Source organism: Halichoerus grypus, chromosome 4, assembly GCF_964656455.1.
Source record: "Halichoerus grypus chromosome 4, mHalGry1.hap1.1, whole genome shotgun sequence".
NCBI classification, from domain to species: Eukaryota; Metazoa; Chordata; class Mammalia; order Carnivora; family Phocidae; genus Halichoerus; species Halichoerus grypus.
The window spans coordinates 161,925,487-161,950,259 of record NC_135715.1 but is presented as its reverse complement, the minus strand read 5'-3'; the positions used below and the strand labels follow the sequence as shown (position 1 = coordinate 161,950,259).

Sequence of the window (24,773 nt, the reverse complement as noted above, 5' to 3'; positions counted from 1 at the left end):
TAATCTTGTTTTGAGTTCAAGATTTAATACTTTTCAACCTTTATAAACCTGTTACAAATCATCTAATGAAGAATTCTAAGACTGTACTTATAAATAATGAAGTACTAGTGCTTTCTGAGCATTAAAGCACATCTTAAGTTCAATGCCTTGGTCCAAAGCTCTGATGATTTCTTCTCTGAATTATTAAAATTGCCTCTTAACTGCGCTTCTTGCCTTCAGTCTCAACCGTTTCCAGTTTAACCTCCTAATGCTACCAGAGGGACTTTTAAAAAACAAACTTCATCATGACACTCTCATGCAGAAAATTCTTTAGTAGAGCCTCGCATCTTCTGTAACAAAAAATCAAAGTCCATTAGCTATGCATGCATGGCATTTCATGATCTGGGTTCTGATTCTCCAGACTCAATTCACCCACGCCCACCCTCTTACTGCCTACCTCCATCCGCAAACTGCAAACACTTCCCTCCTTGAAGATTTTTAATTCTCTAGATACTCTTTCTCATCATCAACCACCACCCATTTCTCCCCTTCCACCTCATAGTATCTCTATAAATGGAGTTCCTATTGTGGCTAAAAGTGTCTGGTGTCTCCTCACTTCTCCAGCTTTTTACCCCAGCCTAACCTCTCTTATCCAAGTAACAACTACGACGTCTTCAAGATGGCTTGAGAAAAAAGTAAAAAACTTTTTCTGGGAAGTGGGCCTGGGAACTGTGAATGTTAAATGGTAGTAGGCAGAGCAATGGCAGATAAGATTTATACTTCTACTTGTACTTTTCCACAAAATTTGAATTTTCCTCCCATTTTATGATTTTTAAATCTAGCTTTGAAAAATCTGAATACTTCACCTCCTCCAAGATGTTTTCGAAGGCCCTACTCTATAATAAAACCATAATTTTAAGTATAGTGTTTTCAGTGAGTTCTGTGAGTCTAACTAATTACTGAGCCAAAGGGAGTCATGAAAACTTCCAAATTTATATCTGGTTGGTCAGAGATGAGGGAGGCTCCCAAGACTTGCAACTGGTGTCTGAAGTGAGGGCAGTCTTGTTGAGGACTTTGCCCTTCATCTTTTGGATCTGTCACTACCTCCAGGTAGTTAGTGTTAGAAATGAAGTGTGTTGCAGGACACCCAGTTGCTAGTAGTTCACCAAGGTAGTCCTCTCTACTTCTAGAAGTCAAATTTCATATTAGCAGGAAAGCCTGCTGTGATCAATTAACGAAGTCTGCCATGAGAGCAGGGTTATGCAGGAATACCATGTATGTCACATAACTGCCATCCTTGTAACAGGTCATCAATGAAGTCTTTGTGTCTCAAATTAACAAACTCATCTAAGGATAAGAAGTTTATACATACCTGGTAGGCAACTTTTCAAAGTCAACATCTAAGAACTGTTCATAGCTAGAAACAAAACTGTCCAACCAGAGCTTCAGGTAATCTGGATCTTTCTGAAATAAGAAAACCAATATTAAGTATACCTATCAGAAAAAAACAAAAAACATGCTTTCATTCCTATAAGCAGATATGAAGCAATAATATGAAATCTCTTAAGTGATATTCATGAAAACATATGTGCTATTTTAAAATGTCTATTAAGTATAGGGGCACCTGGGTGGCTCAGTAGGTTAAGCATCTGCCTTTGGCTCAGGTCATGATCTCAGGGTCCTGGGATGTAGCCCCGCATCAGGCTCCCTGCCCAGCGGGGAGTCGGCTTCTACCTCTCCCTCAGTCCCTCCCCACTTCCCCACTCAAGCTCTCTCTCTCGCTCACTCTGAAATAAATAAATAAAATCTTTAAAAAATAATAATGTCTATTAAGTACAGTGAACCCTCAAGTGGCTTCCCATGTCACTCACACAAAGAGCTACAGTCTTAACAATGTCCTATAAGATTCTAAACAATTTGCCCTCCCCTCTCTCTCTGACCTTAGCCTCTACTACCCTGGCATCCTGGCTGTTACTGGGACATGCCAGACGTACTCCCACCTTTCCCACCTTAACTCCTTTCAATAGCTGTTTTCTCTACCCAGAAGACTCTATAGATGAATGGCTAACTCCCTCATCCTCTTCAAGTCATTCTTTAAACAACATTCTCAAAAAAGCCTACTTTTACCACCCTTTCTTAAAACTGCTGATCTTCTTACTATCCTTTACCTGACCCCATTCTGTCTTCCCACCCGTGGTGCTTTCTCACCATCTATCATACCATGTCATTTACTTAGTTATTAATTTATTGTCTGTCATTTCCCCTAGAATATAGACTTCACAAGTTTAAGGCCTTTCTAAGGGCTTACCACAAGTGACTTCTTTTTGTTTACTAATGGATACCAAGTGCCTAAACAGTGCTTGAGACTGAGCAGGTGCTCAATAAATATTTGTTTAATGAATTAGTGAAAAATACAAGATGCATAAATAAAATAAAATCAGATATAGATCATTAACCTAAACATAAAAGCTAAAATTAAACACTTCTAGAAGAAACTATAGGAGATATAATACACCTTTATAGGAGACATACCTTTGCAACCTTGGGGTAGACAAAAATTTCTTGGGAGCACACAAAAATCAAAAGCCAAAAAAAATAATAGTAAGTCTTAATCAAAATTAAAAACATCGGGGCGCCTGGGTGGCTCAGTCGTTAAGCGTCTGCCTTCGGCTCAGGTCATGATCCCAGGGTCCTGGGATCGAGCCCCGCATCGGGCTCCCTGCTCCTCGGGAAGCCTGCTTCTCCCTCTCCCACTCCCCCTGCTTGTGTTCCTGCTCTCGCTATCTGTCTGTCGAATAAATAAATAAAATCTTAAAAAAAAAAAAAATCTACCCACCAAAAGACACCAATAAGAAAATGAAAAGGCACGCCATATACCAGCTGAAAATATTCTTAATACATATATTTGACAAAGAACTTACACCAAAAACATATAAAGCACTCCTAAAAATCAATACCAAAAGGACAACAACTCAATTTAAAAATGGGCAAAGGGCAAACACCTCACAAAAGGGGATTCAGGAATGACCAGTGTGTGAAAGCATGCTCAACATCATTAGCTATCCAGAGAAAAGCAAATAAAAATCAAATGGAACACCCATTACACACTCACGAGAATGGCCAAAACTAAAAACCTTGACCATTCCAAGTGTTGGAGAAGATGTGGAGCAACTAGAACTCACACTTCTGGTGGGAGTATAAAATGGTATAATCATTTGGAAAATAGTTTGGTAGTTTCTTTTAATGTTAAACATAGACACAGAACATGGCCCTTCCTTGAAAGAGGGAAAAACACAGAACTACAAAAATGTACAAAGATGTTCATAGAAGATTTATTTTTAATAGGCAAAAGCTGGAAACAACACAAAATTCCATCAACCTGTTCACTGACAAAGAAATCGTGGTATACTCACACAATGGAATACTATCCAGGAGTAACACTGAATGGACTGTTGATACGACGACAAGCAGAAATTCTAAAAACGTAACTGAGCAGGAAACGCCAGACATTAAAGTGTATACACTGTATGGTTTCATTTATACAAAGTTCTGGAGCAGGCTACGGTGACGGAAATTAGATTACTGGCTGTTTTTCAGAGGACTGACTACAAAGGGACACAAAAGAAATTTTCCTCGGTGATGGAAATTTTCTGTTTTATTATATAGCAGTTACACAAATGTTTACCTGTATCAAAACATGAAATTTGACACTTAAAATGTGTGCATTTTATGGTCTATAAGTCGTATCTCAAAGTTTATTTGAAATGATTCCTCAGAAATGTCTTTTTAAATATAAACTGCATCGTTAAAAATGATGCTCGAATTTATTTCCTTCCTCTCCTTGACCGTTCTTTACTGAAGTCAATTTCAACAACACTCAGAAGTTTTACTTAGTCATTAAATATTACTGGTTAGGCACTGCACTTGGATAAAGGGAACTCAAGTAATTTATTTCCCTAAAATAAAAGCATTACACTACAAATCAGAATTGCTAAAAGAATGTTCCCAGAATGTACAGAGACTGCTGACCTTTTGTGTATTTGTTTTTTCTATTAATATACTGTTCCAAAATCAGATTGTAAATTGCCACTATCTACATCATCACTGAGAAATAAGATGGAAATATTTCAGAAAAAGATTTCTCACGTGAGAAATTTTCTCAAGGGTTCCATTACTTGCTATTTTCATTTCCAACTAGCACATTATTCATGTATTCATTTACTCATTTATCCACTCAGAATAGGAATCCAGAAATACAAGTAGCTGGAGTTTTCCTTATCATTTTTGCTTTTAATAAAGCCACAAAACAGTCTCATAACACCATAAAGAATTAATGCATTTCTCCTCATAGTTTATTTAGGAACTCTACAGTATCTGGTTCAAAGTCTAAAGGTCAGGGTACCAAGTGGTTGGCAGGTACAAGTTCTCCTAGGAAGCTGACCAACTATAAGGAAAGAAATGGTACTTAAATCTGGAAATGTTTCATTTAGTAAGAAGTAAAGTAGTTGCAGTTTTTTGAGCATATGCCATGTGCTAAGTACTACAGCAAGCATTTTTAAATAATATGTATCATTCTATTTACTCCTTACATCTATCCAGAGGTTTCATTTCCCCATTTTGTAGGTTAGAAAAGGGATGTTCTAGAATATATAACTTGTCCAGTCACACAGTTAGTTATTGATAGTGCTGGGATTAAAATGCAAGATATATGAATCCAACTGTGGTCCTTCTACTACACTATACTGTCTTTGAACTATAAGCACAGCTCTAGTGAGCAAATAGAGGAAAAAGAGTTATCAGGGTCAGTAAACTCAAGGCCGTATACAATTTAATACACAAAACAACCACATTCTACACAGCCTGACAAAATTCTTAGAGAATCTACACTTTACTGCCAAAAACCATAAAAAGAAAGATCTCCACGTACCCAGAAACCATATTAATTAAATCTCAAGTTTAGTCACTTTCACGGTTAAGAGTTTGGTATACTGAAACACCACAGTATGATCTATTTTTCCATTTGTACACTATTTATTAACATAACACATAAATGTATTACGTACTGCAGGAGCACTGGGGCCAAATTACGTGGACTCTAATACTTGCTTTGCCACTTTCTTGAACAAGTCATCCTATCTTTGCTATCAGTCTTTTCCTCTATAAAAATGAATATAATGATAGTACCTTTCTTACATGGCCGTTATAAAAATTAAATAATCTAATATATGTCAAGGGCTTAGAATAATTCCTAGCACAGAGGATATGCTCAAGAATTAATTTTATTTTTATAACCTACTATGTGCCAAAATTAGGAAACTCCCATAAAACAGGAATAATCTATGCAACAAACATATTTAAATATTTCATGATCCCCCTTGACATATGATTTTAATTGTATTCTCTTCTTTTTAAATCTCTTTGCATTTACTATCTGTGTAACTTTGGCCATGTTACTTGATTTCTCCAATTTGTTCTTCATCTATATTATTTCCTACCTCATAGGGTGTTGAGAGCACGAAATGAGATAACATACGTAAGACATTCAACAATGCCTGTCATTTAGCAATTACTCAAAACACGTTGGTTACCATTAAGATATAGACTCTGCCATCAAGTTGGTCATGATTCAATGTAATAAAATAAGCACTTATGAAATAATTACAAAATCAAATATTCATCCAATCATGTGCCATTGTTTAAAATAGTCTTTCATTTGAACTGTTATATAGTTCTCTACTGGTCTTTATAGCTTCAATTTATCCTCCCTATATACAGCTACTAATGGAATTTGTTAAATTTTAATCTAATCATTTCTTCCCTCCTGTTCAAATACCCTCAATGGCCCCCATTACCACAGGATGAAGTTTAAACACTGCCCAATACAGTGACCACTAGCCAAATGTGAATATTTAAATTACATTAATGCACAGAAGGCTTTTACCTTCTCTTAACACCCATTCCCCTGGTGGGAGGCATTAGTGGGTAATGGAATTAAGAGATCCATATAATTTCACGTAGTTCTTAAGGGGTGCGGTTACAGGTAAGAATAGGGGAACACCTTACTTCCTCCATGCAATATTTAGGATGTAACAGTCCTTCAAGTTTTAAAACTATAAATTTTTAAATACATATACATATTTCAACCAATATTGGGCAGTTCCCAACTTACATATGAGTTGCATTTATAAAAGTTCATTTAAGTCCATTATATTCATAATATAGTTTCTAATTCCTACCAAAAGAAGATAAATCTCCCCTCAATGGAAACATAATTATTAATGGTAATTCATCTCTCAAGTCAGCCCTCAGGTTTTTCTGACAGAACCTAGCTACCTCAAAAAACATTTAATAAGTACATACCAACCACATAACAATCAAGAACAGTACTAGACTCTACAGCTATGACAACAACTAAAACGTAATCTTAAGTCAATTTTACCTAAAAAAAAAACAAAAACCCTATAATCTCATCCTCAAAGTGCTCACTGTTCAATAGAAGAGAGGCATAAACAAATAAATGCACAACAACATAAGAAGTAAAGCAGTTGTAAAAAGTATAGAAATAATAAAAAGGGGGAAGCCTAGCTGGCTCAGTCGGTAGAGTATGCAACTCTTGATCTTGGGGTTGTGAGTTCAAGCCCCAGGTTGGGGGTAGAGATTCCTTAAAAATAAAATCTTAAAAAAAAAAAAAAAAAGAATAAAAAGTGAGTTACTGTCAAAATCAGAAATAACTGAAGAGCAGAGGCACTTAAAAGTTTTCACAGATCATAAGCAGATACATTCAAGGACAGAGGAGGTTAAGAGGGGAATTCCAGACAGAAAATAGCAAGATATTTTCAAAGATGTACAATATTTGGTCCCATTAAATAAATAGATAAACCTGGAGAAGTCAGCATTTCCTGAGCAAGTACTTAGGGACATTGTTTACTTGGATGACAAGTATGATGTGAAGTTAGAGAAAAAAAGAAGAAAAAGAAGGATGGCTGTGTTTAATCAAGTTTGAGAAGCACTAGTTAGGTTAAATGAGATTTTTAACAATATATTATCTTGAAGATGAAATATGCCTTGTGAATGGCACTGGAAGTGGTGTTTCTAAGGTGAAATTTTCAAAACGTATATAATCACAAACCTTATCTTCCTGACTCAATTCCATTAGTTTTTATCAAAGAAACAACTTTTTATTTGGTTGATCTTTTCCATTATGTTTATTAATTTGTGCTCTTTCCAAAAGCATGTTACTGAACAATTTCAAACATACTTAGAAGTAGAGAGAATGAGAATAGAATGACTCAGCTTTAACAACTACCAAATCATGCATGACCAATATTCTTTCACCTGTATCCCCATCTTCAACTATATTATTTTGAAGCAAACCCAGATATATCCTTTCATCCACAAATATTTCAATACATATCCCCAAAAGGTATCTTTTAAAAATATGACAGTATTATCACATCTGAAAAAATTAGTTCCTTAAAATCGGTCAGTGTTCAAATGCCCTTCTTTTTTAACTGTGTGATAAGATTAGGACCCAATAAAGTCCACAAGTTGCATTTGGTTGATGTATTTTTTAGGTCTATTTAAACCCATAGGTTTCTATTAATTTTATTTTTTTTGTCCTAATTTATTTGTTGAAGACACTGGATCATTTATAAGGTAGTATTTCTCACATCAGGATTTTGCTGACTGCATGTTCTTATGTCATTTAACATGTTCCTCAGTCCTCTATATTTCTAATTAATTAGTAGATCTAGAGACTATCAAAATTAGGTTCTTCTGGGGTTTTTTTGGCAAAAAAATACTTAATAGGTGTTGCTAACATGTCCTTCAGAAGGTACATATCGAGTTATCTCTTTTGTGATGTTAAAGCTACTGATCATTTTCTACAACCAGTATTTTATGAGTAATTTTTGCAATAAACCTTACAATTTTCTTATGTCACCATGACTACTAGAAATATTTGCAAAAGAAACCACTATTAACATACTCTCAATCTCACTTCCACAGTCCTAATTAAGATTATATCCAGATATTCATGCCATTCATCCCAAGATGTTATATAATGCTTTATTAAAATTAAATATACTCAATACACATCAGCCTTCTTATATATGTGTATTTCCGGCAACAACTGAAAAAAAAACAATAAATTTGAGAATTTTCACATTAAAAAAAACTTTATTTTCCCTCACTATACTTTCTTTGGGTTTATTCTTGTCTTCTTGAAATGGATGGCATATTAATGATCTATTTCTGTATAACAAATTAAATAAATTAAATATAGAAGCTTAAACAACAAATATTTTATCAGTTTTTTGGGTGATGAATTCAAAACCAGCTCAGAATTTCTGAGCCTTCATCATAGTGAAGATGTCAAGTAGGGCTGCAGTCATAGCAAAGCTTGACTGGGCTGGAAGAACTACTTTCAACCTCACTCATGTGGTTGGTGGCTGGCAAGGCTTCAGTTCTTCATAACATGGGGCTCTCCACTGGGCTGCATACAACATAGCAGCTCGCTTCACCAAATCAATGATCCAAGAAAAAAAGGAGTAACCGAGATGAAAACAAGAGTGTCTTTTCTAATTTCGGAAATGATATACCATCGCTTCTGCCAAATTCTATGGTCACAAAAGAACCCTGGTACAATGTAGGAGAGGACTGTAAAAGGGTATGAATACCAGGATGTGAAGATCTTTTTTTTTTTTAAAGATTTTATTTATTTGAGAGAGAAAGAATGAGACAGAGAGAGAGCATGAGAGGGGGGAGGGTCAGAGGGAGAAGCAGACTCCCTGCTGAGCAGGGAGCCTGATGCGGGACTCGATCCCGGGACTCCAGGATCATGACCTGAGCTGAAGGCAGTCGCTTAACCAACTGAGCCACCCAGGCACCCAGGATGTGAGGATCTTAAAGGCTGGTGACCACAAATGTCTATCTAGTTCACTAATTTTTAGCCTTTTTTTAAACATATTTATTTATTTTTTTAAGGTTTTATTTATTTATTTGACAGAGAGAGCACGAGCAGGGGGAACAGCAGGCAGAGGAAGAAGCAGGATTCCCGCTGAGCAAGAAGCCCGATGCAGGACTTGATTCCAGGACCGTGGGACCATGACCTGAGCCAAAGACAGATGCTTAACCAACTGAGCCACCCAGGCGCCCCTAAACATTAAGTATTTAGAGTGATAAATTTTCCTAAGTAATGTGTAGCCACTTCCCATCAAGTTCTAAAATTGCAGTACTTTTATCATTCAGGTCCCCCCAAATTCTAATTGATTAATTAATGTATTTATTAATTTATTTATCTACTTATTTATTTCAGAGAGAGAGGTGGAGGAGGGACAGAGGGAGAGGGAGAGCAGGCTCCATGCCCAGCGCGGAGCCTGACTCCGGGCTCCATCTCACAACCATGAGATCATAACCTGAGCCAAAATCAAGAGTCGGACACTTAATTGACTGAGCCACACAATGCCCCTCAGAATTCTAATTTTTATTACTTGTTCTTTAATCAAAGGTTTATTTAAAAGGGTATTTCATGGCCTCCAAACATTCATTTTTAATCTTTTTGCTATTGATTTCTTCCTTCATTGTCATTGTTAAACATAATCTATTATTTTGATCATTAGAAATTTGTTGAAATTTGCTGTTATATCATTTTTGTAAATGTGTGCTTTCAAAGGACTGTATGTTGAATATAGTATTCTACATAAATCCCTAACATCAAGTTTGTCAATTCTATTGTTTGAGTCTTCTGTATCTTTACTGACCTTTTTGTCTATTCATTCTATCAATTATTGACATTTTTTTTAAACTACTAAGGCAAGTTAGATAGAAAAAAACCCTTAAAATTGTCATATGTTCATTTCTCTGTGTTTATTTTGAGACTATGAGGTATACACAAATTTAAAATTGTTATATTTTCCTGGTGAATTGAACTGTTTTGTTTTGCTGAACATGGCTTTATTTCACTTTACTCTTGGAAAAAATTTCATTTGGTTGGAAATAATAGATAGGTAAGTCTTTTCTTTAAAGATGTCAACCTTTTCCCTTCTGTCGTTATTACTGAAAAATCAGCTATTAATCTGTCATCCCTTTGAAGATAATCTTTTTTCCTCTGCAGCTTTTAAGATTTTTCTTTCTCTTTGATTTTCTGCAAAACCACTACAATTTCACTACAATGTAACTTGGTATGGAATTAGTTTTACTTATTCTGCTTGAAATTCAGTGGACTTTCATTAATCTTGGAACACTCTCACCTGTAATCTCTTCAAATATTACATTTGTTTCATTCTTCCTTTCCTGTCCTTTTCAGAGTCCAATTAAACATGTATTAAGCCTTTTCACACTAGCCTTCATATCTCTTAACCTTCCTTCCATATTTTCCATTTCTTTGACTCCTAGCTTATATTGTAAAAAGGACTTATCTCCCTTCCAATTCTCTAATTCTCTTCTGCTGTCTAAACTCCTATCAACCACATTTATTGGTTTTTAAATATCATTATTGGGTTTTCCCCCTATTTCTAGATATTCTATTTCTTTTTTAAAACTGCTAGTTCACTTTTTATATCATATTTCTCTGTTTCTAACTTGTTTTGTTTTTTAAATTTTGGTATCTTTGAAATCAAAATGCATCTTACAATTGCTCTCAGAGAGGCTGCTGTTAAGACCTATTCTATCTGTCAATGCCTGTGCAAACCTGGTAACAGCTGTTTCATATTGATATCCTTTCACTAGATTTATGCACAAAGTACTACCACATGTTGAGTTTAATCGCTGTTCAAAATGTTCGAAAAATTATACGATGATTAGGCAATAAAATGAAGTTATTGTGTACACAAAAAAGACATGAAAACAGAGCAGTAGGGTATAATTTGACATTAATGACACAACTATTTGTTACTGTAGAAATAATCATGATTTTATGTTTTATGGCAAGGCAACAGCTAAGTGCTTTACAAAACTGACAATGGGAGACCCTCAAAAGAGGAAAACTGAAATACATGCAAAAGAATTACCTACCAATGCCAATCAGTGCAAATAAAGACAAGAGAACCTATCAAATCGCTTGGAAAAGATGAAAGAAATTCCAAGGCAATGAAAGTCTGGTATGGTTGATTCATACATCATGAATTAAAGTATTAAGCTGCAATTTGAAAAAATACTTGGTATCTGAAGTTTCTTCTTCCAGAAGGATTGCATTTGCTTGTACCAAGCACCAGACTAGTCTGCATGACCTGGGTCTTTCTGGACTTTCCCTACAACGAAAGGTAAAATTGATTTGCAAATTTATGAAAGAATCAACTGGTGGTACCATCCTCTCAGGAACTTTTCACCTTTTGGCTCTGCTTAACACAAAGCCATTTTCCCTTGGAGTCCCCAAGTAAAGATGAAAGATGAGGTGGGTCTGTTCCCAGTTGATCTTTACCCCACAGGTGTACACCTCTGGGGATCATAAGAGAAAATCTATTAAGACTTCTCACTCTGATTAGTCCCTTAGCTTTGACTTCCTCCTTCCATCCACAAGACCATGAAAACAAAAGCTCAAGTTCACCAGAAAAAGTAGCTTCCATTCTCCATCTACCTAAATTCCTGTTTCCACTAAGATTTAGCCTCATAAAGCCTTACCATCATCTTGCCAGCTTCTCAATGATATCAAGATATTTCTTAAATTTTATTCAGAATTCTAATTTTCAGAAAGGTTGGTCCAACAACCTAGCCTAATTTATTACCAAACAGAAAGTCTAAATTAAGGTCACTTTTCCTTTGTACTTTTGGTCAGGATTTCTATGTGCCTGGAACATATTCTGTGGCTCTTAAACTACAATCCATTCTTTAAAACCTTGAACAAAGCTATCTCTTTAATCAATCCCTGATGACTTCATTCATCTTCCCTAAGGTCTCACATCTAAGCCTACAATCTAAATGGGAAACTGACTCTAGTTGGAAAAGCATGCCCATAGATGAAGTCAGTCAAACAGATAAAAGAGACAAAATTTTGATGAAAAGCCTGTCACATCTTGAAAGGTTTGGAAGTCATCTTAACATAGATGAAAAAGCAATATTCATATAGAGGTCTACATAAAAAATAGGCTTAGAATACACTAATCCCTAGAGAGCAGATTTCATATTTTACTTTAGGTATTTCTTAAATTACAATAAAAAACTCGTCATTCAGATAACTAAGTTCCAGGTTTGATCAACATAGTATAGAAAATTCACAGTTAAACTTAGCAAGACTTGAAAAAGCCAACATCTGAAATGTTCAAATGTTAGGTAAAACATGACTTGCTCATTAATTTTGTGTTTACCTTGGAGTTTCACACATGGTGGAAAGGTAAAGAAATGTCTGGCTCAGGTGTTTTTGGGAAATCAGTCAAGTGATCAAACATACCACTGCGGTATGGGATGCTAATAGCAGGAAAGGCTGTACATATGTAGGGACAGGAAATACAAAGGAACTCTCTGTACTTTCAGTTCAATTTTGCTATGAATCTAAAACTGCTCTAAAAAATGAAGTTTATTTTAAAAAATTTTTAAAAAGAAAGAGGAAAATACACAATTCAAGAGATAAAATGATAGTAAATAACATCTGTATACAGCAGATACCCAATAACTAGTTAATTGGACTACAGTGAATTTTATTTTTAAGATTTATTCAAAAAAAAGATTTTATTTATTTATTTGACAGAGAGAGACACAGTGAGAGCGGGAACACAAGCAGGGGGAGCAGGAGAGGGAGAAGCAGGCTTCCCGCGGAGCAGGGAGCCCAAAGCGGGGCTCGATCCCAGGACCCTGGGTTCATGACCTGAGCTGAAGGCAGATGCATAACGACTGAGCCACCCAGGCGCCCGAATTTTTTTTTTAAGATTTTATTTATTTATTTGCCAGAGAGAGAACCCAAGCAGGGGGAGCGGGAGAGGGAGAAGCAGACTCCCCGCTGAGCAAGGAGCCCAATGAGGGGCTCAATCCCAGGACCCTGGGATCATGACCTGAACCGAGGGCAGACGCTTAACGGACTGAGCCACCCAGGCGTCCCTGAATTCTTTTATAAGATTTTATTTTTTAAGTTTTTTTTTTTTTAGTAATCTCTACACCCAACACAGAGCTCAAACTCAAGACCCTGAGATCTAGAGTTGCATGCTGTTCCGAATGAGCCAGTCAGGCACTCCTACCTACAGTGAATTCTTTTAAGAAAAGCCCACCACTGTGCATGTATTAACTAAATATAACACTGATACTTTTTAAATGGAGCTTAAAAGCTTAAAGTTGAAGTTTCATGTCAGGTTGAAGTTTTTCAAATTTAATATCTTAATGATTTGTAGTAGTAAATGTAATTAATTTATAGACTTTTCAATCACATCGATAGAGTACGTTAACTGAAAATCACTGAAAAATGAAATTTTTACTTTCAGCATGTCTGTATTTCTATAAATTGTATCTTAAATTTTAAAAATTTCAATCCTAACATAAAACACTACTACTTTTCTAAGAATATAAATCTAAATTAGAAAATTTATATATTTTATCCCTAAAATGAAATTCATTCACTAGAAAATTGAAATTTTATATATAAAGCTATTTAAATTTTGTATTTTAACAAAAATCCTAAGTCAAAATTATTCAATAAAAAAGTATAAATTCACCTCACAATGATATCATGAATTAAAATAGTACCATTCTTTCCTACTATGCAAATGTTTAATGTCACAAAAAATAATTTAACAGTTAAATATATCAAACAAAACTACATTTTTTTACAGAGGCAAATTGTTGTGAAATTTTGTGAGAGAAGTATGGATCAATTAATGCTTTGGTTCAATGTGAGTAGACAACCCTATAAGCCTGAATTTAAGTCACAAGACTATAAATTAAAAGAAAATGTTGAAACACCCAAAGAACAAATAATCCAATCAAAAAATGGGCAGAAGACATGAACAGACATTTCCGCAAAGAAGACATCCAAATGGCCAACAGTCACATGAAAAAGTGCTCAACATCACTCAGCATCAGGGAAATACAAATCAAAACCACAATGAGATACCTCCTCACACCAGTCAGAACGGCTAAAATTAACAGATCAGGAAATGACAGATGTTGGCAAGGATGCGGAGAAAGGAGAACACTCCTACACTATTGGTGGGAATGCAAACTGGTGCAGCCACTCTGGAAAACAGTATGGAGGTTCCTCAAAAAGTTGAAAATAGAGCTACCCTACGTCCCAGCAATTGCACTACTAGGTATTTACCCTAAAGATACAGTGATCCAAAGGGGCACCTACACCCCAATGTTTATAGCAGCAATGTCCACAATAGCCAAACTATGGAAAGAGCCCATATGTCCGCTGACAGATGAATGGATAAAGAAGATGTGAGGTGTGTGTGGGGGGGTGTGTGTATATATATAAATAAATATATATACACACCCCCACACACAAAATGGAATATTAGCAGCCATCAAAAAAAAAAAAATGAAATCTTGCCATTTGCAATGTGGATGGAACTAGAGGGTATTATGCTAAGCAAAATAAGTCAATCAGAGAAAGACCTAAATTATCATATGATCTCACGGATATGCAGAATTTAAGAAACAAAACAGAGGATCATAGGGGAAGGGAAGAAAAAATGAAACAAAATGAAACCAGAGAGGGAGACAAACCATAAAAGACTCTTAATCTTAGGAAACAAACTGAGGGCTGCTGGAGGGGAGGGGGGTGGGGGGATGGAGTGGCTGCATGATGGACACTGGGGAGGGTATGTGTTGTGGTGAGCACTGGGTGTTGTGTAAGACTGATGAATCACACACCGTACCCCTGAAACAAATACTACATTATATGTTAATTTAAAAAAATTTTTTTAAATCAAAAAAGAAAAAGAAAAAAGAAAATGTTGATATGCCTTAGGTATAGGTAAGAACAAGTTACTTTCAATATTTTAAAAGACAGTATAGTCCAGGGGTGCCTGGGTAGCTCAACCAGTTAAGTGTCTGTCTCTTGATTTAAGCTCAGGTCATGATCTCAGGGTTATGAGACTGAGCCACACGTTGGGCTTGGTGCTGGGTGTGGAGCCTGCTTAAGCTTCTCTCTCTCTCTCCCTCACCTTCTGCCCCTCTCTCCCACCCCCCAACTGCCGTCGCTGGCCCATGCACACACACACTATTAAAAAAAAAAAAAAAAGTTTAAAAAAACAGTATAGTACATATAAATATATTTAAGAGCAGAGCTCCTTGTTTCCCTTATTGAAAAAGAAATGGCACATTATAAGGTGATTTCCATTCTTTTCAGTAAAAGCTGAGGAAAAGATGAGGAAATCAGTGCTTCTAACTCTTGCCTGAATTCTGACATCATCAAAGGAGTTGATTTATAGTTATGGCAGATTCCAGTCATTTCAGATAGTTACCCACATCTTAATAGATTTTGAAATACCAGAATAAAATTTTCAGAAAAAATAAATTCCATTTTCACAAAATAAATCAAATTTTTTGTCAAAACCTCTGAGAATAAACCGAAAAAGCAAGTTAGGTGGCCAAACACTTAAATTCATATACTACAAGGCACTAAACTTTGATCTATAAGCATTATATTTTACATATTTTAAAATGAAGGACTACTGAGAAGTAAGTGCAGCACCTGATTCCAAATGTACCTACTTACAATTCATAATGATTCTAATAAAGGAGAATATTTAAAATGGCAACCACTAAGTACCAATGATTAAAGTAAGTTATGATTTTTTCATAACTTTTTCAACTTTAATATTTTTCTGGAACTTAGGAATAGTCTAATTATCCACATCTTAACCAGTACACACATAAAACTATTCTAAGTAGTTTTATAATATATTGTAAAAGTAGCAAACCTGCATTAGAAATATCAACAGTATACCTAAGAAAAAATGAATAAAGTAAAACATCTATCATTTACCTACCATAAATCTGATCTGAGTTAAAGGGATTATACATATACATGTCTCAGTCCCAAAGTCTGAAGCTAACCTAATAGAAAACCTCAGCCTTTCTCCCCCCATAAAGTGAAGAGGAAGACAATTTGTCTTTTTTAAAAGATTTTGTTTATTTGACAGACAGAGAGAAAGCACAAGTAGGCAGAGCAGCAGGCAGACGGAGAGGGAGAAGCAGGCTCCCCGCTGAATAGGGAGCCTGATGTGGGGCTCAATCCCAGGACTCTGGGATCATGACCTGAGCTGAAGGCAGACGCTTAACTGACTGAGCCACCAAGGTGTCCCAACAAGTATGTCTTTTATTTCAAATACTACAGAACATCATGCTGGAGTTACTAGACAATATAGTTAAGGGGAAAGATTTATACGATCTGAAGAGAAACCAGAGTATACACAATATAGTTAAGACAAGAGAAAATAAGTGAAGGCAGAAGAATTAGAAAGTGGACTTCCCATTTTCTATAGGGGCCTTTCTATATGCAGGAAGCCAGATGAGTTGTTCAGTCATAAGAAAGTATAGTCTCCAATGCCCTCCTCAGACATACCAAAAGAACAATGAGAGAAAAAGAACCTCTAAGAATATGGAGCCAAGTGCAATAAAGAACAGTGGCCTGTGCACCTACTCCCAAGAACAGAACCAAGGAACATTCCTTCTCTGAAAGTAGAGGGACCAGGCGACATTTGCCCAGTTTTCAGAATTGCTATGGACCAAAGCCTCCGATATGCCTCCTATTCTTTCTTTTTCAAGAGCCTTTACTGTGGCATTACTATCTCAGTTTCATCACAATATGTTGGGTTTGTAAGGGCCAGATATCAACATGTGTCGTCCGAGGTCACGGGTCTCAGCAATAAAAACCACAACTGGACCTGATATGTATTACAAGATCTTGGGTTTCAACTGATACCAGGATTGGATGAGACTTCTGGAGTTCTTAAAATGGACATGAAGTAGATTTTGTATATGGGAGAGATACAAATAATTGTAACCAAGAAATCAGACTGTGGCAGACTGGATTGTTGGTCCCAAATTTCACCCCCTTGTAGTAAATCTGCCAAGTAATTTTGCAATAAGGAAAGGAAGCTATAGAAAAGGTAAGGTAGCAGCAGTATGTCAGATACTGACCAAGGCTTGTGTTTCTAAAACATGTCCAAGAACCCTGGGAGTTATTAGAAATATTTCTGGGTCCATAAGTTTCATATAAAAATTTGTAAAGTTTGTACTCACATTTCTATGAATTTTCAAATTAATTTAAGTCTATTAAAGCTGACTACCTTGTTACCTAGTACTCAATTTCACTGGTCACATTTGCACTGCTACCAATAATCATCAGTGACTATTCAATTTGTAGAGCTATATTTTTCAAATTACAGATGGATTCTTGGCAATCCGAAAATTTTCAGATATTCTAGAGTAGTGCCACGCAAAGTGGGGTACAGGGGGAGCAGAGGGAGAGGAAGAGAAGCAGACTTCCCGCTGAGCACAGAGCCCCATGTGGGGTTTAATCTCACAACACTGAGATCACCACCTGAGCCTAAACCAAGAGTCCGACTGCACTACCCAGGCACCCCACCAATAATCTCTTATCAATTCCAGTATATGCTCCATAATGCTTTTCTTTATTGCCATACTGAATTTGACAGTACGGACTACTCCCTTCTTTATAAAAGCCCTCTACTTGAGGCAACTACTCACTCCTGGTTGTCCTCCCATTCAAACTCCTACAAACTCTTCTATCCTCTTCTTAAATGATAATGTTCTCCAGCACTCCCTATGACCTTATTCTCTTCTTACTTTTATATAACTCTTCAGTAATTGCCAATAAAACCTGAATCTGCCAATAAAAAACCTGAGAATTATTTTAGAATGTTATTTTTCACTCATGCTCCTATCTACACATTTAAGTGCTATCAATTCTACTTTCTACCAGGGAAGTTCAAATTTTGATATTCAAAAGAAAAGAATAAGAAATATTCATGTATCTTGGGGCGCCTGGGTGGCTCAGTCGTGAAGCATTTGTCTTCGGCTCAGGTCATGGTCCCAGGGTCCTGGGATCTGGCCCTGCGTCGGGCTCCCTGTTCTGCGGGAAGCCTGCTTCTCCCTCTCCCACTCCCCCTGCTTGTGTTCCCTCTCTCGCTGTGTCTCTGTCAAATAAACAAAATCTTAAAAAAAAAAAAAAAAAGAAATATTCATGTACCTTAACAACTTTTTAGAGTGGTGCATAAGCTCCTCAAGTCAAACCACAAAGGTAATATATTCCTTTCCATGTCTATTGATATAAAATATTCATTTCGTGCTCTCACATCTAACTTCCTAAAATAAACAGGTAATCACTACTACTGAGCTGCTAGCAATTTTTTTTGTTTTGCTTCAAGTCAAATGTTACTTTCTTTATATACAAAGTCATTATTAAATCACAGAAAATTAAGAGCCATTTTACACTTTGCACATACCAGGTTAAATTATAAGGGCTGATGTATACTGAGGCATCTTACTAAAAGCTTCACTTCTGATTATAATTAAATTATAATTTTCTCATTGGAAGAGTTTATGTTCATTCCATTTTTTCTAAATCTATATAAAAAAAGAGGTACTTGCCTTTTTATTTGAATAAAAACTCTAAATTCTATTTTCTTTATGAAGCAAAACTTTTATTCTGAAAAGGAAGTTTACTCTGAGCTCACTGCAAAACTATCTATTTCAGTCATATTCCAGATTTAGCAGGACAAAGGGCAACAGCAGGAAATGGAGCATCACCAAGGTCCAAAACAAACTTGGTTTAGAGTAAAAAAAAAAAAAAAAAAAATTTCATATTATTAGGATAATTAAGCACTATGCTTGAAAGAAAAATAAAAACAGATTAAAAATTAAGACACTGATGAGCAGTGCTTCATCATTAGACAAAAAGATAATACTGTTCTCTGCTATATTAAATAAAGGCAAATGGAAGTATTGATACACACTCTCGAGCTCATACATGTATTCTAAAACTACTAATAGAGATAACATTTTATATTTCTTACCCTTACAGTGCATTTCAATATAATCAATTCATCTTTTCTCAACAACTTTGAGATGCAAAAACAGTTATTTTTTCCCATTTCACAGATGAGAAAACTGTTAACATGAAGAAATTATGTAACCTCTTTTCAGGTCCTTCCTTAAGCTCAGAAGCAAAACTGGGACTAAATCTTGGCTCTAATTCTATAGCTTCACAAAACTTTTTAGTGTAAAATGAGTATCAAAAAAAAAAAAGAAAAGCAAATGATAAAAATGAACCATAAATTTCAACCCACATTGCCACATTTCAAATGTCATGATGCTTTTGAGTCGCCTTGTGTCTTCTCAGTGAGTTCATGCATTTGATACTTTCCACTACACAGAACAAAAATAACTTAATCTTATCTAAGAATTTGAGAGGCTCAGTTTCTCTTCTGCATATTCTGGTGATCAACTATAGCACTCCCAAAAGGCCGAATGTGGAACACAAATATATCCTAATGCCTATCAGGGGAGCTGAGAGACTTTATGATACATATTACGTCTTGCTATTTGCAATATATGAATTCCAAAAAGTTGTATGATAATGTAGAGACGAAAACTGTTCTCAGCACTGTCTCTCTTACCATAAGCACATTATGTAAAAAAATGTCAAAGGATACAGGGAATAACATGGTGCCTATGACAGATAATATGAACTAAAATCTTCAGATATTAAAAAGTAAATCAATTTGCCTTTAATACTTAAGAAAAATATGCTCAGACAAGAAGTAGTTAACTACTAAACTAAAATCCAGATACATGATTAAACCCGTTCAAATTAATGTTTAACTTAGAAGAGCTATATGAAATGTACTGTTAATGAAATCCTTGACCCTGGGTGGGTATGACCATTCGGAGGTAAGTTCAGACTACATAATCTAGTGAAATTATCTGTAGAAAGCAGGAATGTTGGGTCTTCAGAAATCATCCTGCCTCTATTATGTAATAACAACTACATGACGTTAACAAATAACCTACTAAGAAGATGCATGTTTCTAAAATGCAATTAAATCCTATTCCTAGAAGGAGAAAATGAAAAATTAGACCTGAAAAGTTTGGTTAGAAAAACAAACTGCCAAGCTTTTTACCCAAATTTTCAAATATAAAGTTTAATATGTGGGAAGCCATCTGCTAAAAACTGAAACCAGTAATTTATTTTAATTGTGTACTTGATTTAATCACTAGCATTTAGGCTTACAACCAAACCCAGACTAACAGAAAACGTATTTATATATTCTCTTTTCTTTTGCCTACCTAAACAGTATGACCCAATGATTATTTCTGATATTACCCTATTTAAACACCTACTAAACTTTTTAACTCGCAATGGTAACTTTTAAAATATCACATTACATGGAAACCCTATAGTAATACCTTAATATTGATCTGTGGCTAATACACTGTGGAATACCTACGCTGGTTAGCACTGTGGCAGATATGGAGGATGTCCTAACCTTACCACTCTGAAGCAGACTTTCAAAAATCTTCGAAGTCATCTTCTTTAATGAGGTATGCATACAATTTTTGGTATTTATAGCACACCAACTAGGGCAGCAAAATGGTAGACAATATTTAAATTTTAATCATTAAAGATCAACTTGAGGGGCACTTGGGTCAGTTAAGCGTCTGCCTTCGGCTCAGGTCAGGATCCTGGGATCGAGCCCCGCATCACGCTCCCTGCTCAGCTGGGAGTCTGCTTCTCCCTCTCCCTTTGCCTGCTGCTCCCCCTGTTTCTGCTCTCCCCCTCTCTCTGTCAAATAAATAAATAAAATCTTAAAAAAAAGAAAAAAGTCTTAAAAAAAAAAGATGAACTTGATACTTAAGAAAAATAACTGGTCACCTTGGGAGGATGCTAGTAAATCAAGTCATTATTCTGAAAACAAAGAGAAATAATCAAATATTTATTCTGCCTGCCTTCCCTTTAAGGAACTGTCAAACAGCTGATAAGGGAACACTTGTCTATATATGTTCTGCTAATAAAGAAATGATAGAATTGGAATATCACAGTTTTGCAAACTCCTAATGAAATAATTAATACATTTAGGTAAAACTCACTGATAGTGGAGACACTTATAAATTATTCTAGGCTTCCCCCGCCAAAGAGAACATGAATCTGCCAAGTCTCTAGATCTGCCAGTTTGCAGACACCAGGAGAGAAAAATAATTAATTAAAATCAAGGAATTAAACCAGCAAAACCCAGACTGAGGAAAACTCTAATGTCAAAACCTGGTTTCTTGGGCACCTGGGTGGCTCAGTCGGTTGGGTGTCTGCCTTTGCCTCGGGTTGTGATCCCAGGATCCTGGGATCGAGTCTTACATCGGGCTCCCTGCTCAGCAGAGAGCCTGCTTCTCCCTCTCCCTCTACTGTTCCCCCTGCTTGTGCTCTCTCTCCCTCCCTCTCTCTCTCTCTGTCAAATAAATAAATAAAATATTAAAAAAAAAAAACAAAAACAACACCTGGTTTCTTCAACAAATCAATAGAAGGAATAAAAAGTATGGTGAAGGACAGCCTATAGATTAAAAGATTTAACACACATTTTCAACAAAATATGATGTGTATACTTTGTTTAAATATTGAGTCAAACAGCAGGAAAATAAGAACATTTATGATACTACCAGAGAAGTTTGAATACTGACCAGATATTTGATGATTCAAAGAATTATCATATTGTGATGATGTTTTTAAGAAGAGTTCTTATTTTATAGATATACTTTTAAATACTTATAGATAAGATTATGTTGTCTAGGATGTGCTTTAAAATAATGCAGGGATAGTGGAGGGTTATAGATGAAAACATTACCAAACATGAACTGGATTGAAGCAGGATGACAGATACAAAAGGGTTCACTGTATTATCTTCTCTATTTATGCCCACTTGAAATTTTCCATAAGGAAAAGCTTAAAAAAGAAGATGAACTTAAAAGGTCTATATGACAATCCATAAGCATAAGGACAAAACAAATGCACATCCCTCAGAGGTCAAAACAAATGAAAATCTTAATGGTGAGTTAGACAAGCATTCTCCCTACACACACACATACACGTGTACCACACACACTCTTACATGAAATAGGAGAATATGTGAGACCCAAAGAGGTAAGTCTTGCTCAAGGTGACAAAATAAAACAGGAGCAGAGCCAAAACTAAACTTAACAATTACAAGCCCACAAAGAAGTCTAAGTTGGAGCTAAGTTATAAGATCTGTGCAATCCTGAAGTAAGTCTGATAACCCATCAAAGGTGTAAAAAAAAGTCTTAAAAGTTAGGTGAAAAAAAGAGGCAGGTGTTTTGAAAGGCAATATGCTAGAGTAAGAGCAATAAGCCTAGAGGGTATAGAGAACAACTGGGCATTTGGTAATCATCCTCACCAGGGAGCAGAAGTGTTAAATCTATGATATATATTTGGAAACTACTTGAATTCCAAGTGTTTGTAAAAAAGAAAGTCGTTGTCTAGTTTACAAGCTTACACATGAAATGATGAAACATAAAATCATTATTTTAATAACAATTTTTGAAAATAGTTGAAAAAAATTTTAAATCTTATTAAGTGCCCAACTGATTTAAATCTTAAACATAAAAACGGGATTTATTAAAGAAAAAAAAAAAGGGCGGGGAGATTTATCTTCCTGTCCAAAAACAGGCTTTAAAATTTGACCATGAAGGGTCTTCATTATTTACTTAGACATCTTATAAAGGAGTAAAGATTCATATTTATACTAAAAGTCATCAAGAATAAAACTCTGGGTATGCCAACAAACTATACTATCTTTTCTTTTTTTTTTTTTTAAGATTTTATTTTTAAGTAATCTCTACACCTTACGTGGGGCTCAAACTCACAAACCCCGAGATCACGAGTCGCATGCTCTACCAACTGAGCCAGCCAGCTGCCCCTATACTATCTTTTCAACAAGCACAATGACAAATAAAACAGGAACTCCACCTACAAGCAGCATAACTAATTAATAACACAATGTAACCCTTATCTTTTATCATCCTGAAAATATAAAACCTAGTAAGTTAAATGTATTTTTAAATAAATCATTTTTAAACCACCAGACATTCATACTAAAATGCATTTTAATTTTTGGCTGACGTGTGTTAGTGACTATTTTCAAAAGTGGTGAATTAGGGGCGCCTGGGTGGCTCAGTCATTAAGCGTCTGCCTTCGGCTCAGGTCATGATCCCAGGTCCTGGGATCGAGCCCCGCATTGGGCTCCCTGCTCTGCGGGAAGCCTGCTTCTCACTCTCCCCTCCCTCTGCTTGTGTTCCCTCTCTCGCTGTGTCTCTGTCAAATAAATAAAATCTAAAAAAAAAAAAAAAGTGGTGAATTAGATTCCTTTTTTATTAGAAGAGTGGTCTATTTTTAAAAAGACATTTCTGGCATTAAATTACACAAGACTAAAAAGCTATTTTAAAAATCCATATCAAACATTTCAAAGTAGATGTCCTTCAGTAACTCTAAGAAATACCAAACCAGGAAGTTAAAGAAAATTCCCGTGTGACCTCTAAAATTTAGTATTAGAGATAACTGAGATGGTTTGTTAAAGAATAACTTGTTCTTTAAAAAGCTGAATAAAAAAGAAACCCAAAGGGATAATGCAGAAACAGAAGCTGAGACTTGAGAACTTCACCACAGACTTAAAGTAACTCAAGTAGTAAATTAGAGATGTTTCTCTGACCCTCTCCAATATCTTCATAGTAGTAATGTAGCTCCTCTCTTGAAAAACATGTTTTTAAGTAGTATCCTCCTCCAATAACCTAAAATCAAAGCTAACATGTAAAAACTCACATAAAGACAAACACAAAAAATTATTTTTGAATGCGAAAATAAAAAATATTAAGGAGTCATAATGGATAAAAGTGTGGACTTGACTCAGGTGGTTCTGCTTCTCAATAGCCCCTTTAACTTCTGCATCAATTTTCTTATCAGCAAAAGGGGATAATTACAATACCCATCTCACAGGATTGTTGTGAGGGTCAAATGAGACAATACTCATAAGGTGCTATCATCACAGTAAGCTTACAGAAACCACCTCAAATCAGTAACATGTTTACATAAGCAATAACCTTTTTAAAGCTAATTAAAAAGGTTAATTATAGTAAAAATGCTGAAGGCTCATAAAAATATCTCTAGCCCACCCCCAATTTGTGGGAGAAAAAGAAAAGCACATAAACAAATATTTTATTTTTCTCCTAAGGTCATAATGTTACTTATATAATTTGGGGATCACTTAAGAAAAATATCAAAACCATACCTACAGGTTTTAAAAATGTGTCAATATTGTGCATGTGTTCAAACCTGGAAAAGTGGGAAACAGAAAATTCCATGCTTTTAAATTTTGGGTCATTACTATGAATAAAAATATGCTACTATCCATTAAATAAAATAAGGCCAGTCACAAAATTTTATAACAAAGTATTTTAAAACTTAGAAATAAAAAGGAAAGCAATTACCTTTGTACAATAAAGCATCCAAAGTTCAAAGAGCCTCTCTCTGGATGCCATTCTGGCTTTCACTCTGGCACTTTAATTTTTCCTCAAAAAAAAAAAAAAATTATGTTCAAGACCACAGCATGTTCATTTTATTTTCCAAGTTTTTCAGCCGTTACAGTAAAGCTCAAAGCAGTAGGGAGAACAAAAAGAAGTGGAACAAATGGACTGTCTTCTGGTCAATAAAATTCAGTTCAAGCAGTTACTCCAACTTATCTTCATCAGTGGTAGTTGGGCGATTAAATAATCTGTGAAAGAGAAAAATACGTCAGGGTTTGCTAGAAACAGAGACCATATTAAAAACTAGATTTACCAGA

At 35.5% G+C, this 24,773-nt stretch overlaps 1 protein-coding gene across 2 annotated transcripts in view; it reads right to left on the bottom strand.

Moving 5' to 3' along the window:
- NBEAL1 (neurobeachin like 1) overlaps positions 1-24,562 on the bottom strand; it is a 179,444-nt gene extending 154,882 nt beyond the window's left edge. For both annotated transcript variants that reach the window (XM_036073916.2, XM_078071206.1), the window contains exons 1-2: positions 24,421-24,562; positions 1,352-1,443 (exon numbers count right to left, since the gene is read on the bottom strand). In XM_036073916.2, coding sequence (XP_035929809.2) covers positions 1,352-1,443; positions 24,421-24,471 — 143 coding nt within the window. In that variant the 5' untranslated portion in view covers positions 24,472-24,562. The remainder of the gene's footprint in view (positions 1-1,351; positions 1,444-24,420) is intronic.
- Between the last annotated feature and the right edge of the window lie 211 nt (positions 24,563-24,773).